The 16732-nt window shown below is 41.3% G+C and overlaps 2 protein-coding genes across 8 annotated transcripts in view; both read left to right on the top strand.

Annotated features, from left to right (window-relative positions):
- The first annotated feature begins 1357 nt into the window (after nt 1-1357).
- Nucleotides 1358-7719, top strand: LOC110493707 (26S proteasome non-ATPase regulatory subunit 12). The gene is made up of 11 exons (XM_021568124.2): nt 1358-1600; nt 2238-2297; nt 2441-2569; nt 2924-3031; nt 3213-3317; nt 4096-4245; nt 4658-4792; nt 5073-5185; nt 5651-5825; nt 6087-6164; nt 7098-7719. The coding sequence occupies exons 1-11, from the start codon at nt 1475-1477 to the stop codon at nt 7305-7307; spliced, it is 1389 nt and encodes a 462-aa protein (XP_021423799.1). The 5' UTR covers nt 1358-1474; the 3' UTR covers nt 7308-7719.
- A 657-nt stretch (nt 7720-8376) lies between these two features.
- LOC110493160 (probable helicase with zinc finger domain) overlaps nt 8377-16732 on the top strand; it is a 61863-nt gene continuing 53507 nt past the window's right edge. For 3 of the 7 annotated variants that reach the window (XM_036949704.1, XM_036949703.1, XM_036949699.1), the window contains exons 1-4: nt 8386-8514; nt 10339-10367; nt 13960-14199; nt 14849-14885. In XM_036949704.1, the coding sequence (XP_036805599.1) occupies nt 13978-14199; nt 14849-14885 (259 nt within the window). In that variant the 5' untranslated portion in view covers nt 8386-8514; nt 10339-10367; nt 13960-13977. Of the gene's footprint in view, nt 8616-10338; nt 10368-13959; nt 14200-14848; nt 14886-16732 lie in introns of all 7 variants that reach the window. The other 4 variants (XM_036949705.1, XM_036949700.1, XM_036949701.1 and 1 more) reach the window with 4 other exon arrangements.

Genomic DNA, 16732 nt, shown 5'->3' with positions numbered 1-16732 from the left:
AGAAGACATTGGATATCCCTTTGAGCATGGTGAAGTTATTAATTACACTTTGGATGGTGTATCAATACACCCAGTCACTCCAAAGATAGGCGTCCTTCCCAACTCAGTTGCCGGAGTGGAAGGAAACCGTTCAGGGATTTCACCATGAGCTAATGGTGACTTTAAAACAGCTACAGAGTTTATTGGCTGGATCAAGGATGGATCAACAACATTGTAGTTACTATACAATATTAACCTAAATGCAGAGTGAAAAAAAAGATTTAGTGGGCTCCTGAGTGGCGCAGCAGTTTAAGGCACTGTATCTCAGTGCTAGAGGCATCACTATGGACCCTGGTTCAACTCCAGGCTGTATCACAACTGACTGTGATTGGGCAGTGCACAATTGGCCCAGTGTAGTTAAATAAAGGTTCAAAGAAATAAATACAAATATGAGGTATTAAATAATATATTTAATCAATTTTGAATTGAGGTTGTAACACAACATAATGTGGAATAAGTCAAGTAGTATGAATACTTTTCAAGCTCAGGAAAGGAACTTAATAAATATATTAATTTAGTGTGAATTATTCACAACATTGTGTCAATAGTGTGAAAGTGGGCAGTACTTTTCAGAATCATACCACAATATGATAGGCTTCCTGAGGCAGGGTTCTCTCTATCCAGTTGGTTTAATAATAATAATAATTCATGACATTTGTAAAGCGCTTTTCATTATACAGAATAATCTCAAAGTGCATAGAGAGTTTTTTCCTGGGCAGGCGGGAAAATATTCTCATTCCACCATGGGTGTAAGCCATTTGCAAAGAAAACACATTCCTCACTATCTCTTCCTCAATGTTTTTCAAACAGGACTGTCTGTGTCTGAAATGGTACTCTATCACCAATAGTGCACAACTGTCTTGAAACTTTGATGGTTGAGTCAATGAGATGAGATTTGGAAGGATGGCCCCGAGACTACATCATCATCATCATCATCATCATCATCATCATCATCATCATCATCATCATCATCATCATCATCATCGTCAATTAGACCATTTCTTACACAATTAGGTTTACATTCACTTTACTTAAAATCCCTCCTTCACAGGCAGGGTTCTTTTTGTTTGTGGTCCACTATTGTAATGCTTAAAAAAAGATACCAGAAAATAATTCTGGAAATTATAACGTTTCAATCTGATCACAGTTTCCCCCCATCAACAACCTATTAATGGCAGCTGAAAAGGTTAAGTTGAGAGAGAAATGCTTTGTGAATAACTAAGTCTTGACTCTCAAAACGCCTGACACAAATAACAATATTTTTTTTATGGTCCTTCTCTGGGTCCTTCTGGCAGCCTAGGTGGCCTTTGCAGTTCATTGTGATTGGCCGGTTTTCCTTCACTTCCTGTAGTTTTGACACAACAGCAGCAGGCTAGCAGTTCTTAGCACTTAGCAGACATTTCACTTGTCAATTCGCCGTAGTATTCAACTTGCGATGTCCGAAAACATGTCAGCAGAGGTGGAGCGATCAGAAAGATCAGATGGCAAGCTTGTGAAGATGGAGATTGACTACAGTTCAACTGTAGATACACGTCTACCGGAGTGTGCCAAAATGGCAAAAGTAAGTTGAGTATGAATGTGGCCAGCGCTGGCTGAGTCATGGTGCATCACGAATGTTAGCAAAATGGCTAACTTGTTCGCAAATAAAGTGTTTTTCATAATAGGCAACATTGCGGCTCTATTATAACAACGTATCACAAATATTGATTCGGTTTACTTGTAAGTTATATATATTAATTAGTTATTTAGCTAGCTACGGTAATTGTTTTCGTCATGTAGCTTCTCTAGCTACCTACAGACTACTAATACAGTAGCTCTTGGTGTTATGTTATGCTAACCAGCTGCTTGGTCGTTTCAGTCGGATTTTAGAATAATTTATCAACCAACTACTAACGTAGGTACCACAGTTATTGTTTTTCTTAGACCCCTTTACTTTAGCTGTAACTTTAGTATATTTCTAACTAACGTTAGCTAGTGATGTTTCCGTTTTAATCATGTGTCAATGCTGACAGAAATGTGTTGTTGACATCGTTGGCTTTCTCAAATCAGACTCTGATCATCAACAACGTTATGGATGATACAGTTTTAATGAGTATTTTTGGTCATCTGTCTCTGATCGTGTGTTGTCATTCAATTGATCTTTGTAACGATTGTCTGTCATTTGTCCTGACTGTAAGATGTGTCTCCTGCTCTTTTAGGAAGGTAGGCTGCAGGAGGCCGTTGAAAGCCTCTTGTCGCTGGAGAAGCAAACAAGAACGGTGAGCGTGAATTCATAAATGTATTTCTAATTAAACATCATACCCATTGAGATTAAACTATAATCTCTATGATCGTACTCCTCTGACTAATCACATCGCTATCTTTGTAAGTAACATTGTCCTCTTTCTATCCATCTACACAGGCTTCTGACATGGTGTCAACCTCCAGAATCCTGGTGGCCGTTGTGCAGATGTGCTATGAAGCGAAGGACATGGATGCCCTGAATGAAAACATTATGCTGCTCTCTAAAAGGAGGAGTCAGCTCAAAGGGGTGAGACTTGGGGCTCCTTCTTTGAAGGGATACTAAGGGAAGGTAAAACATTGAGGCAGGGGTGTATTCATTAGCACACGCAGTTGCAAAATGTCTTGCAACAGAAAACGTCTTGCAACACATCAACCATTTCTATTTGACAAATTAATATAGGTCCCTCCCTATTTTGTTCTGTTTGCCAACGTTTGGTTTATTGTGAATACACCCCAGGTATGCACCAGTAGGTTAAGAAAGGTGCTTTACCATTAAAGCAAAGTTTTCTTCATTAATGTAAAGTTTTGCCTGATGTTATCTCTTTGGATATATATATATATATATATAACCTTCTCTTTTGCTTTGTTTCTCTCTTCTCAGGCTGTTGCTAAGATGGTGCAAGAATGTTACAAGTATGTAGATACCGTGACCGACCTGACCGTTAAGCTGAGACTCATTGACACACTACGCACAGTGACCGCTGGAAAGGTACGTGGTGTCATGAACTTTCTCTGATTATCCTTACTTGGATCATCCTAAAATGACATTAAGATGATACCACCAATCATGCATATTCAGATGGCATAAAACTAAATATTTTACTTTTGTGGGTCCAAGTCATGTCTCCATTCAATTCAAATGCGCTAACGACTTTGTTTCCCTCACTCAGATCTATGTGGAGATTGAGCGAGCCAGGCTGACAAAAACATTGGCAAACATCAAGGAGCAGCATGGCGAGGTCAAAGAGGCCGCAGCAATCCTCCAAGAGCTGCAGGTAAGGGGCTTTCGCAGACATTACTTGGCAGTTTTCACAATTTCTTATAGACTAGGGGTAAGAGGTTTCAACCATCCATGTTGATTGAAGCTATTTGACTTACTGGACTGAATCTTCAGACATGAGCAGAACTCAAACTGGTGGCCAAATCCCCTTCACATCAAATAAAAATCAACCTCATATTCATCTCCAGCACCACCCCAACATCATCATATGTGAGCGTGGTGTGTTTCTATGTTTTGTAGTAAAAAAGAGAGAAGAAGAAGAAAAGTGTTTCCAATGATATCGGTGTGCATTGTGGGATTTTTTTTTATTTTTTAAACCAATTATGAGTAGGCATTGCCTACTAATTGGTGGATGATGTCATTGGAAACACTTATCTTCTCTTCTCTTTTTACTACAAAACATAGAAATGTGCCATTTCACATATGTTGGGGTGGTGCTGGAGATGATGAATATGAAGTTGAAAAATTGTGAAATTTCCCTTTAATCATTTCAGTGAAAGTTGACTGAGACACTAGATTTTATTTTAGATGAATTATGGTGTCTGTAAAGTGTAGCGCACTCCATCAGTATGTCCTTTATTGAGGGCAGAACCACTGCAACAATTGTTCACACACCATTCTTCTTCCGGTCCAGGCTGTGATGTAGCACAGCTGGGCTGTGTTCAGTAGGCACAAAATGGTAGTGGTATTATGAGAAACGTTTTGATACGATGTGACCCAGGGATAGAATAAAACATTCTGCCTCTCACAACATGCACTCTTTCACTCTACAGGTGGAGACATACGGCTCCATGGAGAAGAAAGAGAAGGTGGAGTTCATCCTGGAGCAAATGAGACTGTGCATCGCTGTCAAGGACTACATCCGCACCCAGATCATCAGCAAGAAGATCAACACCAAGTTCTTTACAGAGGATGGCACCGAGGTGAGAGAAGAGAGGAAAGACAAATAATCTGTTCAGGCTGGGTGTTATGATATGGCCTCCCTCCCAAATGGCGCCCTATTCTCTATATAGTGCACTACTTTTGACCAGGACCCATAGGGTCTATGTATTGAATAGGGGGCCATTTGAGACGCAGCTATGGTTTTGTTTATAGGGGGGGGGGGGAACTACCTAAACGTTCAATGTTCCAATCAAAACGTTCACTTTTGTTTCCTATTCCTGGAACAGTTTTCTACAGAAAACAATATTTATTTCCTGCAAAATACTGAAATCAGATTTTATTTTTGTCTGTTTGGAAAAAATGACTGTTCGTTTTGGCTGTCTACGCTGCTCCCGATGAAGAAACATACAAGCTGCAATATTATTAACCATTTACGTCACTATTTTTCCATAGGAGTCTAAGCTGAAGTATTACAATCTGATGATCCAAGTAGACCAGCACGAGGGATCCTACTTGTCCATCTGCAAACACTACCGTGCCATCTATGATACCCCCTGCATTCTGGAGGATAGCTCCAAATGGCAACAGGTAAACACTGGTCTCAGAAGACTGTTTTAGGCATCAGGATGATAGTCTTTTGATATTATTTGATGCCTTTTTAAAGGCACACGCTGTACATTTTGTTTCTGAGAGAAATATTGCTCTGGCAGCAGGACTTAATTGGAGAGGGGTCTTAGCGAGTGGACTGCACACTGATTGGTGTAAATGGAACTAAGATTGGGTCTGCCTTCACGGGGGACTAAGACGTTACAGATTGCACCTTTTAAAATACATAACAATACAACGCTAATGTTCTTTCCTGTTCCAGGCCCTGAAAAGTGTTGTTCTGTACGTGATACTGGCTCCCTACGACAACGAGCAGTCAGACCTGGTGCACAGAATCAACGAAGACAAGAAATTGGAAGAAATACCCAAATACAAGTAAGACATTAAATCACACTATATTCCGGTGCTTTCGTTTCTCCCTCAAATACCAAGAATGTAATCTAGCTTCAATGGTTCATTCCTTACAATCTTCAATGGTATAACACACTATTTCTCATCAGCAATGCCCAAATATTCCTCATCGGAACAATGTAACCTTGAGATGATTCATTCGTGAAAATCTTAGCATTCAATACTGTTTCACAATATTCCTCATCAACCTAGCACGACATCCAATTCTGTAACATAGTAATTAACTATATATTCACCAAGGTACCACATAACCTAGCCAATTCCCAGGGGTGAAACCTAGCTAAGCTACCAAAAGCTTATGCTTGATCTCTGTGGTACGGTGAAACCTAGGCTAAACTCTGGTGCCTCAACTTCATATCATTGTGAGGTGGCGCTATTGCCGTGCTGTGGTTCGTCTCATCCTGGTTTCCCTTTTACCTCACCCTCCAGGGACCTCCTGAAGCAGTTCACCACCATGGAGCTGATGCGTTGGGCCTCCCTGGTGGAGGATTATGGGAAGGAGCTGAGGGAGGGCTCCCCCGACAGCCCGGCCACCGACGTATTCAACTGCTCAGAGGAGGGCGAGAAGAGGTGGAAGGACCTCAAGAATAGAGTGGTGGAGCACGTAAGTAGTTTATGGAACTGCTTTCATGGAATATCTATAGCTAGAATATCACAATTACTTTAGTGGGATAGTTTGTTTTAGCAAAGGGTCTGTGGTGGCATCCATCGCAAAACTGTCTTTCGTTGGAACATAGTTGCTGAAAAGGATCTGGAAACATCCCTTTCCCATCTAGAATACTTTCATGTAATTGGTATTTTTGATTCCAACTATGTTATGTTCCACCGTTGCTTATTTTTGTGTTTTTCTTAATCTCTTCTTTAGAATATAAGAATTATGGCCAAATATTACACAAGAATCACAATGAAGAGGATGGCTGGCCTCCTGGACCTCTCCATTGATGTAAGCACCACCGATCTACTCTTTGCACCTGTTACATTTTTGTCAGGGGATGGAATACTTACTTAACCCTAATGAATGGAGCCTTAAAGGGATAGTTTTCCCTCCAAAATAAGGTTGAAACTTCTGTGCCGCTCCATATGATATGATGTGGCTCTGTTCACGTCAGGGGAACTGAACAGGAGTTAACGACTTGGTGAAACTCCACACGATTGTTGCATTTCCGTTTCCGTGTGTATTGCACTTGCATTCAATAGCATCTATGAGTCACATGATTATGCACAGTGTTGACGTCAAGTTTCAAGTTTTGTTAGTCGTATGTACGGGATACACCGTCCAACGAAATGCTTACGCAAGAACCAAGGACATGGATGGTTCCTGATGTTGTGGGATTATCTCTGGTGTTTACAGAACAACTGGTGCTGTGAGATTAGGAAGCCAGAACTGGCTTAGACAAAGCAATTAGAACAGTAGAGCAAAGGAATGTATGAAAACCTGTATTCTTATTTGAAATATTTGAAGTTCTGTCCCTGTGCTGTCTACTAATGTTATGTATTACGTCATGTTTTGTCTGGACCCCAAGAAGAGTAGCTGCTGCTTTAGCAGTAGCTAATGGGGAACCTAATAAAACACAAAATACTAGAATTGTTCGTAGCTTAAAGGTCAAATCGAAGGTAGACTTAGAGATTTGATGTAATGTATAAAGTAAACAGCATAGTGGGTCAATTACCGCAACAACTAAGAGCGTTTAAGTGCAAGGCTAAACCTCTTCCGCTGTTTTGGTCCCGTTGCCGTAACGGCGTGAAGCGAACGCCGCAGATACTGTGTGAGAGTGAGGTCTTTGCATCTCGCTCATCGCAATACCCTAAATGAAATATGTGATTAGTTATTGATGGTTTTTGAAGACACAGGTTCTAGCATCTCTATGTCTTGCAGGAGTCTGAGGAGTTCCTCTCCAACCTGGTGGTGAACAAGACCATCTACGCCAAGGTGGACAGGCTAGCCGGCATCATCAACTTCCAGAGGCCGAAGGACCCCAACGACCTGCTCAACGATTGGTCCCACAAACTGAACTCCCTCATGTCCCTGGTCAACAAAACCACACATCTCATCGCCAAAGAGGAGATGATACACAATCTGCAGTGATGAGGGCCGAGTGCATTGTTTTCATAAAAAAATGTAATGTTCTTCTGAATTTATATTGATGAATGAACCGTTATTCCAATGTCAACTACTCCAATTTTTTGGAATAACAAGTACCACATCCCTTTCTGTTTCTTACAGTCAGCAAAGTTGAAGCATTTACAATAAACAAGTCTTACGTTGTTATTATCTCTTGTCCCACTGATATAATGCAAATTACATTGTTTAGAGTGGTCTCCCAAGTTTATCTACTACAATCTGGGCATGTACTTTGTTCTAGAACCTAGACCACAGAGGGGCATACACTGTTAATGTTTTCTCTCCTGTTCCAACTCTCTTTTTCATGTAACCGTCATAAGGGATTTAGTGTTAGAGCATTTGCGTGCAACTTGCTGTATTAAAACATTTACTGTAAGTTCTTGATGTCTTTTTATGTCTACTTCGCAATGTAAACAAACTATTCTCACCTTGCATAATGGATATTATTTTGAGTATTGTAACAGAACATTTGAATATTACAGAGTTGTATGTAACTGTTGTCAGATCAAGTTAAGAATACTTATTTAAAAGCTGTGAAATGCAAACCTGACATGCAGCTTTTTGTTGTTGGTTTGAAAGGTTCTGGATCCTCAGCCATCTAGGGATGACTATAAATGCTACAGCACGCACAGCTGACACTAAATCAAGACTTATTTAGTGAGTTTATGCAAGATGCTGAATGTTTCTACCTTACTGTGTAGTTATATCCACATGAAAATAGAAAAACAGCAGTTATTCAAAAGTAAAGGCATTGAGATGTTATGTAGAAATAATTTAAATGTAGTAATGTATGATTAAACGTTACCTTTCTATTGTTTTAATTATCCAAATCATCCATACGTCAAAATATCTCTGAAAATTGTCCACATAGTGGACAAAATACACGACAGAATGTTTTGTTTGTGCAATACTGTTATATAATTGACAGTGCTCAGCTAGGCAAACACTGGAAACCGGTTTGTGCAATTATCTAGGGAAATATATGAAAACTGGAGTAATGACTTGCTATAAAGGCTGCTTGCTATATGACTAGGTTCGTTGTCCACAATCGTCAAACCCCAACCTACACCAAAAAGACCCAAATCCCCTCAACCTTCAGATGAGCTACATCCCACTATCCTTTGCGATGGGCTGATAAGTGGATCCAAGATGGCGTAGAAAGTAAAGCTAGGTAAGTGTAGACTTCCCATTTTCAGTCCTTTCAGTTGTCTTTTTCAGAGGCAAGGACACCGACTTGACTCCCGTCTGTAACACATTCTGAGAGTAATGAAGGTATAACATTTACGCCGAGACCACAATATAATGTCAATTCACTTCTATACGTCTGAAAACCGAGCCAAAATTACAGGCCCGGGCAATAACGCTAACGATAACGCGCTAGGTGTGAATCCATTCTGCATACGTTTTGGTCAGCTTGCTAGCCAGACATTTAGCGATAGCAAGCTAGTTGGTGCCAAAACCAAAGCGATGGGCCCTATTTTGTCTGACGTGCAAACTGCCTTTTCTCACTATGTACTCATGATGAATTCAGCGTCAATAATTATGTTACTTTTTTATATTTATTCTCGTAATGTTGTGCCAATGCAATGGTATTGGCTACCATCGCTCAGTGAGTCTTGAGTCTATCACAATTATTGCTAGCCCTCCTAGCTAGCAACATGTTTTGCCAATCTCATTAATTTGTTTTTAAAGTTAGAAGCAATACATTTCCATGGTTCAAATAACTCCGATATTTAATCATGTCGTTGCACACCGATATGTCGCAATCTGAAAGCTGAATGCCTTGATACAAGCTAATGTGAGCCAACTAGCTAGATCGCGCCTCACGACTATTTCACCGTGGTCCCACCAAACATGATGCGAACGAACGCGGAGCCTGCCACAGCTAGCGGTGCTTCTACGGTGTTGTTTTAGCTAATACCTATGATGGACAAGTAACAAGCTAACGTTAGTGGCTTGCCAACAGACATGGTGCATCTATTATTAACTGACCCGGAATCTCGAAATAGACTGTTTTATATTTGTATTAGTCTATAGGAGTGCCCTTTTTTGGAGCGATCATGCCGAATAGGGCAATGTGTTTTGATCAAACTTGCCGTTAGGTAAGCATCAGCAAACCATAGATGTAGTAACTAGCTATCTAACACAGCCTAAATATCCAAGGTGGTAGCAGAAGACTACTGCTGATGAGACTAATTTTTACCTTGTATTAATGTCGCCCCTTCATTCGTCTTTGCTTATTTGAAATGAGGCGTTTCATTTTACAGTAAAAGTATCATTCATTCCACTTCTGGCCATTACTTGCAATCCACATGGTTGTCATTTTGTCATTTTGCCCTTAAAAACGGCCATAGCATGCTCATGTCATGTCTTTGGTTGTCTCAATTTCTTGTATATTGACTGATCCATAATAGTAAACAAGTTAAAGCTAATCGACTTAAGATGCCAAACAAAAAGTGTTGGCCCATATTTTGGTCATCATACCCTGTATTTGCATTAGGTGTTCCAACGTGCTGTGAGGGATATTTCCACTACAGTAGTTGTAGAATTTCCTAACATGCTTTGATTGCTCTGGTAACCTGCCTCTGAACCTTGGCCTTATCTGAGGTATTCCTTAAAATATACTGTTACACACACATTCTGGGGGGTGGCCTTGATGTTGGTTTAGGCTGGTACTATGGGATGACTAAAACAGCCTACCTAAGTAACCTAGCTTATACACATCTTGGTCATGGTGAGCGAATTGAAATGTGATTCACTCTGTGGAAACTCTACGTAAGACACTGAGTGGGGCGTCCACTCGCTTTGCCCAGAGTGGGTGAAAACGTGCTTCATTATGTTAAATACATTTTGCCAAGACAAATCTGATTCTTCATGTTCTGAATTGCTCAGTTGGTCTTTCTCTAACATATCAATAACCTTTCCAAAAAGTCAGAGAATGCTACATGTCTCAAATTCGATATCGATCTTGCCTCTTTTGTCTTATGTCCTCCAGATTCAAGAAGAAAGATGACGAGTTCAACGGTGAGCCTGTCAGTTTGCCTTAATTCTCGCACAGCATCCAGCCTAGCTGATGCAATTCTGTTTGACCACTTTTGTCCTCAGTCAATGATGGTCATTTAACAAAGACTAGCCCCACGTCTGCTAAAGTAGAGGTGGTGTGTAGTAGGCTACTGTCCTTAGATATAACTGCTGGGGCGTAGTGTGTTGTTTCACTATGGAAGAACTATATCAAACCCTGATAAGGAGAAATAGGGCATTTGTTATAAGTTGCTCCTTGGGCCCGGAGGCCTTTTCTGTTTTTAGTGAAAGCAGAGGCTATCTCAAAGAGGGACGACCGTTCACCAGACACTGCATGTCAGGTTTAATTTCAAGCCTCTCCATGTTCCTCCCAATTTCTGGCTTTGTCTAACGTGCATGAAAACAGATTGTTGCCCATCAACTAGTGGCCCCCTTCTACCTTCCAGCTATTTGTCATTTCACTCTGTTGCGGGAGGGTAGTGTGTGTTTCTGTTAGTGACACTGTATCCCTTGAATCCTCGGGCGCCATGGCCAGGCATAGCTCTGTGCTGTGAATAACGCTATAGGACACCACACTCTGCAGAGGACAGACACCACCACAAGTTTTAACAGCCGCAAGTGTCCGGTAGTGAACTCGACTGCCTTATTGCCTGTAGTTGTGCCTATAGGCCTATTAGGTTCAGAAATACTCCAGTGTCACCTGTAGATAGCGTAGCGTGCAGGCTATTTTGGAATTGATTTAGGGTACATTTTTGCGCGGCAAGTGTAGACCTCTCAATGCCCCTGTTGCCTGTGTGCTTATAGCCTAGGCTTATTAGGTGTAGAAGTACTCCAGTGTCACCTGTAGACAGCATACAGTAGTACCCAATGTCGTAGCTGCACACATTTCTTCTATTGATTAAGTGCCTTTGATGGGTCCTTTGCTAACCATTCAATTGTGGCTCGACGTCGCCAATTGATAACTCCAGTGGCGTTGGCTGCGGGGCCTTTTTGGCGCCTATATGTTACTTTAAAAAACCTGCCTAAAACAAGTTTGTGATATGACTTGTGCTTTTATTATTGAGTCAACTGTATTAAAATGCTTTGGTCAACAACTAAGCCTATATTTAGACCTACTGCCACAGAGGAAATACTGCTCGGCCTCTCATCACATTTGTGATGACATCAAAAGAGGATGTGGTTCTTGCTTTAGGGAACCCTACATAGTGCTTTTTCTCTGACCATATTCCAGGCTGTATCACAACCGTCTGTGATTGGGAGTCCCATAGGGCGGCGCACAATTTGCCCAGCTTCGTCCACGTTACTGTTTGGCTGGGGTAGTTTTCAAATCTTTCCTCATGGACCCCAAGACGGGTCACAATTTTGTTGTAGCCCTGAACCAGTTCGCTTGATGATTAGTTGACAATTTGAATCAGGTGTGCTAGCTGTGGGATAGTTAAAATATTTGACTACTATATTTGACAACCCTAAACTTTGAATCACTTACAAAATTGCTGCCACTATATGACATGAGTACATGGCCTAGAATGCTGTGGTATTGTAAATAGTGCACACCACCTGTGCATTGCTGGTTGTTCCCTAAACCTGCCACTTTCAAAATCCTAACATCGCCAAGCTTCGCGTTAAACAACAGTCTTAACTGTAGCTTTTTGTCTTGCCAACGTAGTGGTGCGCACCCTAAACCATGTGGCACAGACAAGAGCCACACTGTACACGATTGGTCGTCAGGATTCTCGATACCACGCTGTTTTGCGAAAAACAATGTGATTAGATTGTAAACTGTGGCTCAAAGCAGCCTCACGTTTTCAGACATTCGCCCTTGCCATAAGAGTTTAACTATATCTAGCCAACATTTTGAATTGATTATCACTGATTGTGAACTTCAGAACTGTAACGATTTGACACTTTGGTTAAAGGCAAGTTTAAATGCATACTAGTAGTCATCGCCCCTGCTAGAGAGTCTACACATTCTGGTTGATTCCAAACAACATCATCTCACTGGCTACTTCTCTGGCGACTTCTCATTGGCTATTGCTATTCACCATTTTTTTAAATGTAACCTTTATTTAACTAGGCAAGTCAGTTGAGAACATTCTTATTTACAATGACGGTCTAGGAGCAGTGGGTTAACTGCCTTGTTCAGGGGCAGAACGACAGATTTTTACCTTGTCAGCCCGGGGATTTGATCTGGCAACCTTTCAGTTACTGGCCCAACTCTCTAACCACTGGGCTACCTGGTGTTGCACATCTCATATTACAAGAGCGTTGCAGATTTTGTCAAACGTGTTTGAAAATATTGGGATGATGGAACTGCTCAAAGACAGGATTGGTAGCCCTCAGATTGCATCTCTGACCTGCTCACATTAAACGAGCGTCAGTGACCACCGCACGACCCAAGTAGCCAACGACATGGATTTTGTCTCTGATCTCGAACTTGTCTGGGACAGCTAAAGATTGTCATACCTTTTATACCGATCTTGTGCCATCCCAGGATATTCTGTAATACCGGCCACTGAACACACATTTTCAAACCCCACTGAGCCTCTGTAATCCAAAGGTTAGCAATAACAAACAAGTCCATGTAAAATCCCATAGAGAATGCTAACGAGGGCATTGCTAACATTTTATACTGTCTCTGACCTAAACTATATAGCAGGACAGACATCCCCAGCTCATCTTTTATACAAGTAAATTTAAAAAATTCTACTTGGTTTGCTGCACAAAACAAATACTAGACGTCAAGGCTTTTGATCCAGGAGGGGATTCTCTGCTGTTACCAAGAGAAGCATGATTTAGGAAGAAGCTAAACACTAAATTAGCAAACCAAATGCAGAACTGCAGAGCATTTAGCACAGTTAACTTAATAGTTATAAGATATTAGTTGTATGGAATTCACATTTAGTTGTGAATTCCATACTGTAATTAGATCACCTGGCGCATGTTGCACGACAGAGTGACTTACAAGGCTCTGGTCTCTTTGTGTGTTTGTAAACAAATACCATGTGACTGGGGACTACTGGGAAGCTTCATAATGAAAAATTGTGACGGGTTAAATTAAAAATTCGATCTTTATCTCCTAACGTATTCCACAAGTTGACTGCAGGTATTTACTTAAAAAGTAGCTACAAATATTCAAATGTATAAATAAAAAAAACTTCAAAGAAATAGTTTTAACGGTATTGAAAAAACACCACGTGGCTATTTCCAAATACGATATACCGCCCCAGCCTAGTGTACACCCGGCTTAGGAGCCAGTAGGACTGACTTAGGTTTGTAGTGCCACACATGACTACTTATATTTTTTAGCTCTGTGAGGAGAATATAGGTCTATGAACCAATAGTTGGATTCCAAGATATTTCAACTCGTCAAAGCAAGTGTCTACAAATAGACCTACCAGTCCACTACCCCAAGTACCTATCACAGAAATAGCATTGCCTCCCATCTCCCCTGTCTCTCACTCCGGGGTGAAGTTTTCGCTAGGTACAGATCTAGAATCAGCGATTACCATTAGTGGGGAGAATGCTAAACTGACCCACGATTAGTGTCTAGGTGAGACTTAATCCCCATTTTTATCGCTCCTCCCTCTCTCTCCAGACATTCTGTCCCTGAGTCATGGCAGACAGGAGAGCGGAGAAGTCATGTGAAGAAGCCAGCGGATCGTTAGCCAGGCGGGAGTACGAGGCGGCAGTGAGCCACTGCACAGATGCGCTGCTGGCCCTCGGCCCCCCGGCCCCTCCCAGCCCTGGACCCCCCGCAACCAACGCCCCCGACGACACGGTTAACCCCCTCCGCAGTCGCGCCCTGCTCTACAGGATAGCCGCCCTGCTACAGCTGGTGAGGCATGAGACTGACCTGGGAGGCACACCTTTCAGCCCACACCCGTACCCACTCCCTCAGTGGGCATATGGCCCCCTGACCTCTACCCACACAAAAATGGCACTTGTGCACGCATCACACACAAGTTAACTGATACAAACGCACTCACACCAGTTCTCTCTCACGCGGAAAACTAAATTGTGGCCTGTTTTGCACAAGCAGTCATCTAAGTAAGGCAAGACGAGCCAGTAAGAAGTACTATTTGCTCATATTCCTTCACATTATGACTTAACCAACATGTTTGAATTTGATAAGTGTGTTCAAGTCAAATGTCATAAGCCCATCTTGACTTCGATTTGTTTTCAGAGAACCAGATAAAACGACCAAGGTCCCGCCTCCTTTCATTTCTCTGCCGCAAACTGCACTGTGCTGTTATCTCCTTCAAGCACTAAAATTATACCCCACTACTTAAGCCTCAAGATTATAGAGACTACTTAAGTACTATAATTATATTGCAAGTGACTCTGCTCTGAGTAGCAAAGATATCCATTCTGGGCACTTATCTAAGACTCAGTCAGGACTTCTGTCATATTAAACCCTCCTTTATGAGGACAGTCATTCTGCTGCTTTGACTTTGTCTGTTTACTTGTTTTCTTTCTACCTCCAGAAAAACTATGATCAAGCAGATGAAGACTGCAAACATGGTGAGTTGGTAGAGTACTTCTCATAGTGAGAACATGACCCATTGTATTGAAGTCCCATCTCCCGGGTTACACAGTCATATACCAACTATAGAGTTGGATAGAGGATGGACTTGCCATAAAGCCTGTTTTTGCACGGGCTACGCCATGGCGGTCTTTCACCATTTTAAAACTCTTAGAAGATGATGACATTGACTACTTTAAAATCCGGGCTGGGAATTGCCAGGGACCTAATGAGACGATGTTATCACAATACTTGGGTGCAGTTATGTATTTTGATTCTCTATGTATTGTGATTTGAATACAATGATTTTATTGCGTTTCGATGTTCCAAACATATTGCTAAGCCTTTGTCAGCTGAAGAGAGAGCATGAGAAAACACATTTTGATCCGTTAAGGAAATAAGTGCTAAAAACAAATTGGCTCCCTATTTATTTTTTATTTTTTTAATAAATAAAAAGATAAGCTATGAAGAAAAAAAATCCTGTAGTTTTGGTGCAGTTACAAAATGTTGTATTGAAATATTTTTAAAACAATAGGATATATCGTCAAATAATAGCCCAATATGTACAGTTGAAGTTGGATGTTTACGTACACCGTAGCCAAATACATTTAAACTCAGTTTTTCACAGTTCCTGACATTTAAATCCTGGTAAAAAAAAGTCCCTCTTAGGTCATTTAAGATCCCCACTTTATTTTAAGAATGTGAAATGTCAGAATAATAGGAGAGAATTATTTATTTCAGCTTTTATTTCTTTCATCACATTCACAGTGGGTCAGAAGTTTACATGCACTCAATTAGCATTTGGTAGCATTGCCTTTCAATTGTTTAACTTGGGTCAAACGTTTCAGGTAGCCTTCCACAAGCTTCCCACAATAAGTTGGGTGGATTTTGGCCCATTCCTCCTGACAGAGCTGGTGTAACTGAGTCAGGTTTGTAGGCCTCCTTGCTCGCACCCGCTTTTTCAGTTCTGCCCACAAATTTTCTATGGGATTGAGGTCAGGGCTTTGATGGCCACTCCAATACCTTGACTTTGTTGTCCTCAAGCCATTTTGCCACACCTTTGGAAGTATACTTGGAGTCATTGTCCATTTGGAACACCCATTTGTGATCAAGCTTTAACTGATGTCTTGAGATGTTGCTTCAATATATTTGCATAATTTTCCATCCTCATGATGCCATCTATTTTGTGAAGTGCACCAGTCCCTCCTGCAGCAAAGCACCCCCACAACATGACGCTGCCACCCGCGTGCTTCACGGTTGGGATGGTGTTCTTTGGCTTGCAAGCCTCCCCCTTTTCCCTCCAAACATAACAATGGTCATTACGGTCAAACAGTTCAATTTTTGTTTCATCAGACCAGAGAACATTTCTCTAAAAAGTACGATCTTTGTCCCCATGTGCAGTTGCAAACCGTAGTCTGGCTTTTTTATGGTGGTTTTGGAGCGGCCTTTCAGGTTATGTCTATATAGGACTCGTTTTACTGTGGATGTAGATAATTTTGTACCTGTTTCCTCCAGCATCTTCACAAGGTCCTTTGCTGTTCTGGGATTGATTTGCACTTTTCGCACCAAAGTACGTTCATCTCTAGGAGACAGAACGCATCTCCTTCCTGAGCGGTATGACGGCTGCGTGGTCCCATGGTGTTTATACTTGCATATTATTGTTTGAACAGATGAACATGGTACCTTCAGGTGTTTGGAAATTGCTCCCAAGGATGAACCAGACTTGTGGAGGTCTACAATTTTTATTCTGAGGTTTTGGCTGTTTTCTTTTGATTTTCCCATGATGTCAAGCAAAGAGGCACTGAGTTTGAAGGTAGGCCTTGAAATACATCCACAGGTACACCTC

This window comes from Oncorhynchus mykiss, chromosome 17 (genome assembly GCF_013265735.2).
Source record: "Oncorhynchus mykiss isolate Arlee chromosome 17, USDA_OmykA_1.1, whole genome shotgun sequence".
NCBI classification, from domain to species: domain Eukaryota; kingdom Metazoa; phylum Chordata; class Actinopteri; order Salmoniformes; family Salmonidae; genus Oncorhynchus; species Oncorhynchus mykiss.
This window is presented reverse-complemented; position numbering and strand designations above follow the sequence as displayed.

What these genes read in the sequence shown, in the direction of transcription:
- LOC110493707 (XM_021568124.2), top strand. Translation starts at nt 1,475, where the DNA reads ATGTCCGAAAACATGTCAGCAGAGGTGGAGCGATCAGAAAGATCAGAT. An exon ending in AGTGTGCCAAAATGGCAAAA is followed by an intron (nt 1,601 to 2,237) that starts GTAAGTTGAGTA and finishes CTGCTCTTTTAG; the next exon opens with GAAGGTAGGCTGCAGGAGGC. An exon ending in GGAGGAGTCAGCTCAAAGGG is followed by an intron (nt 2,570 to 2,923) that starts GTGAGACTTGGG and finishes CTCTCTTCTCAG; the next exon opens with GCTGTTGCTAAGATGGTGCA.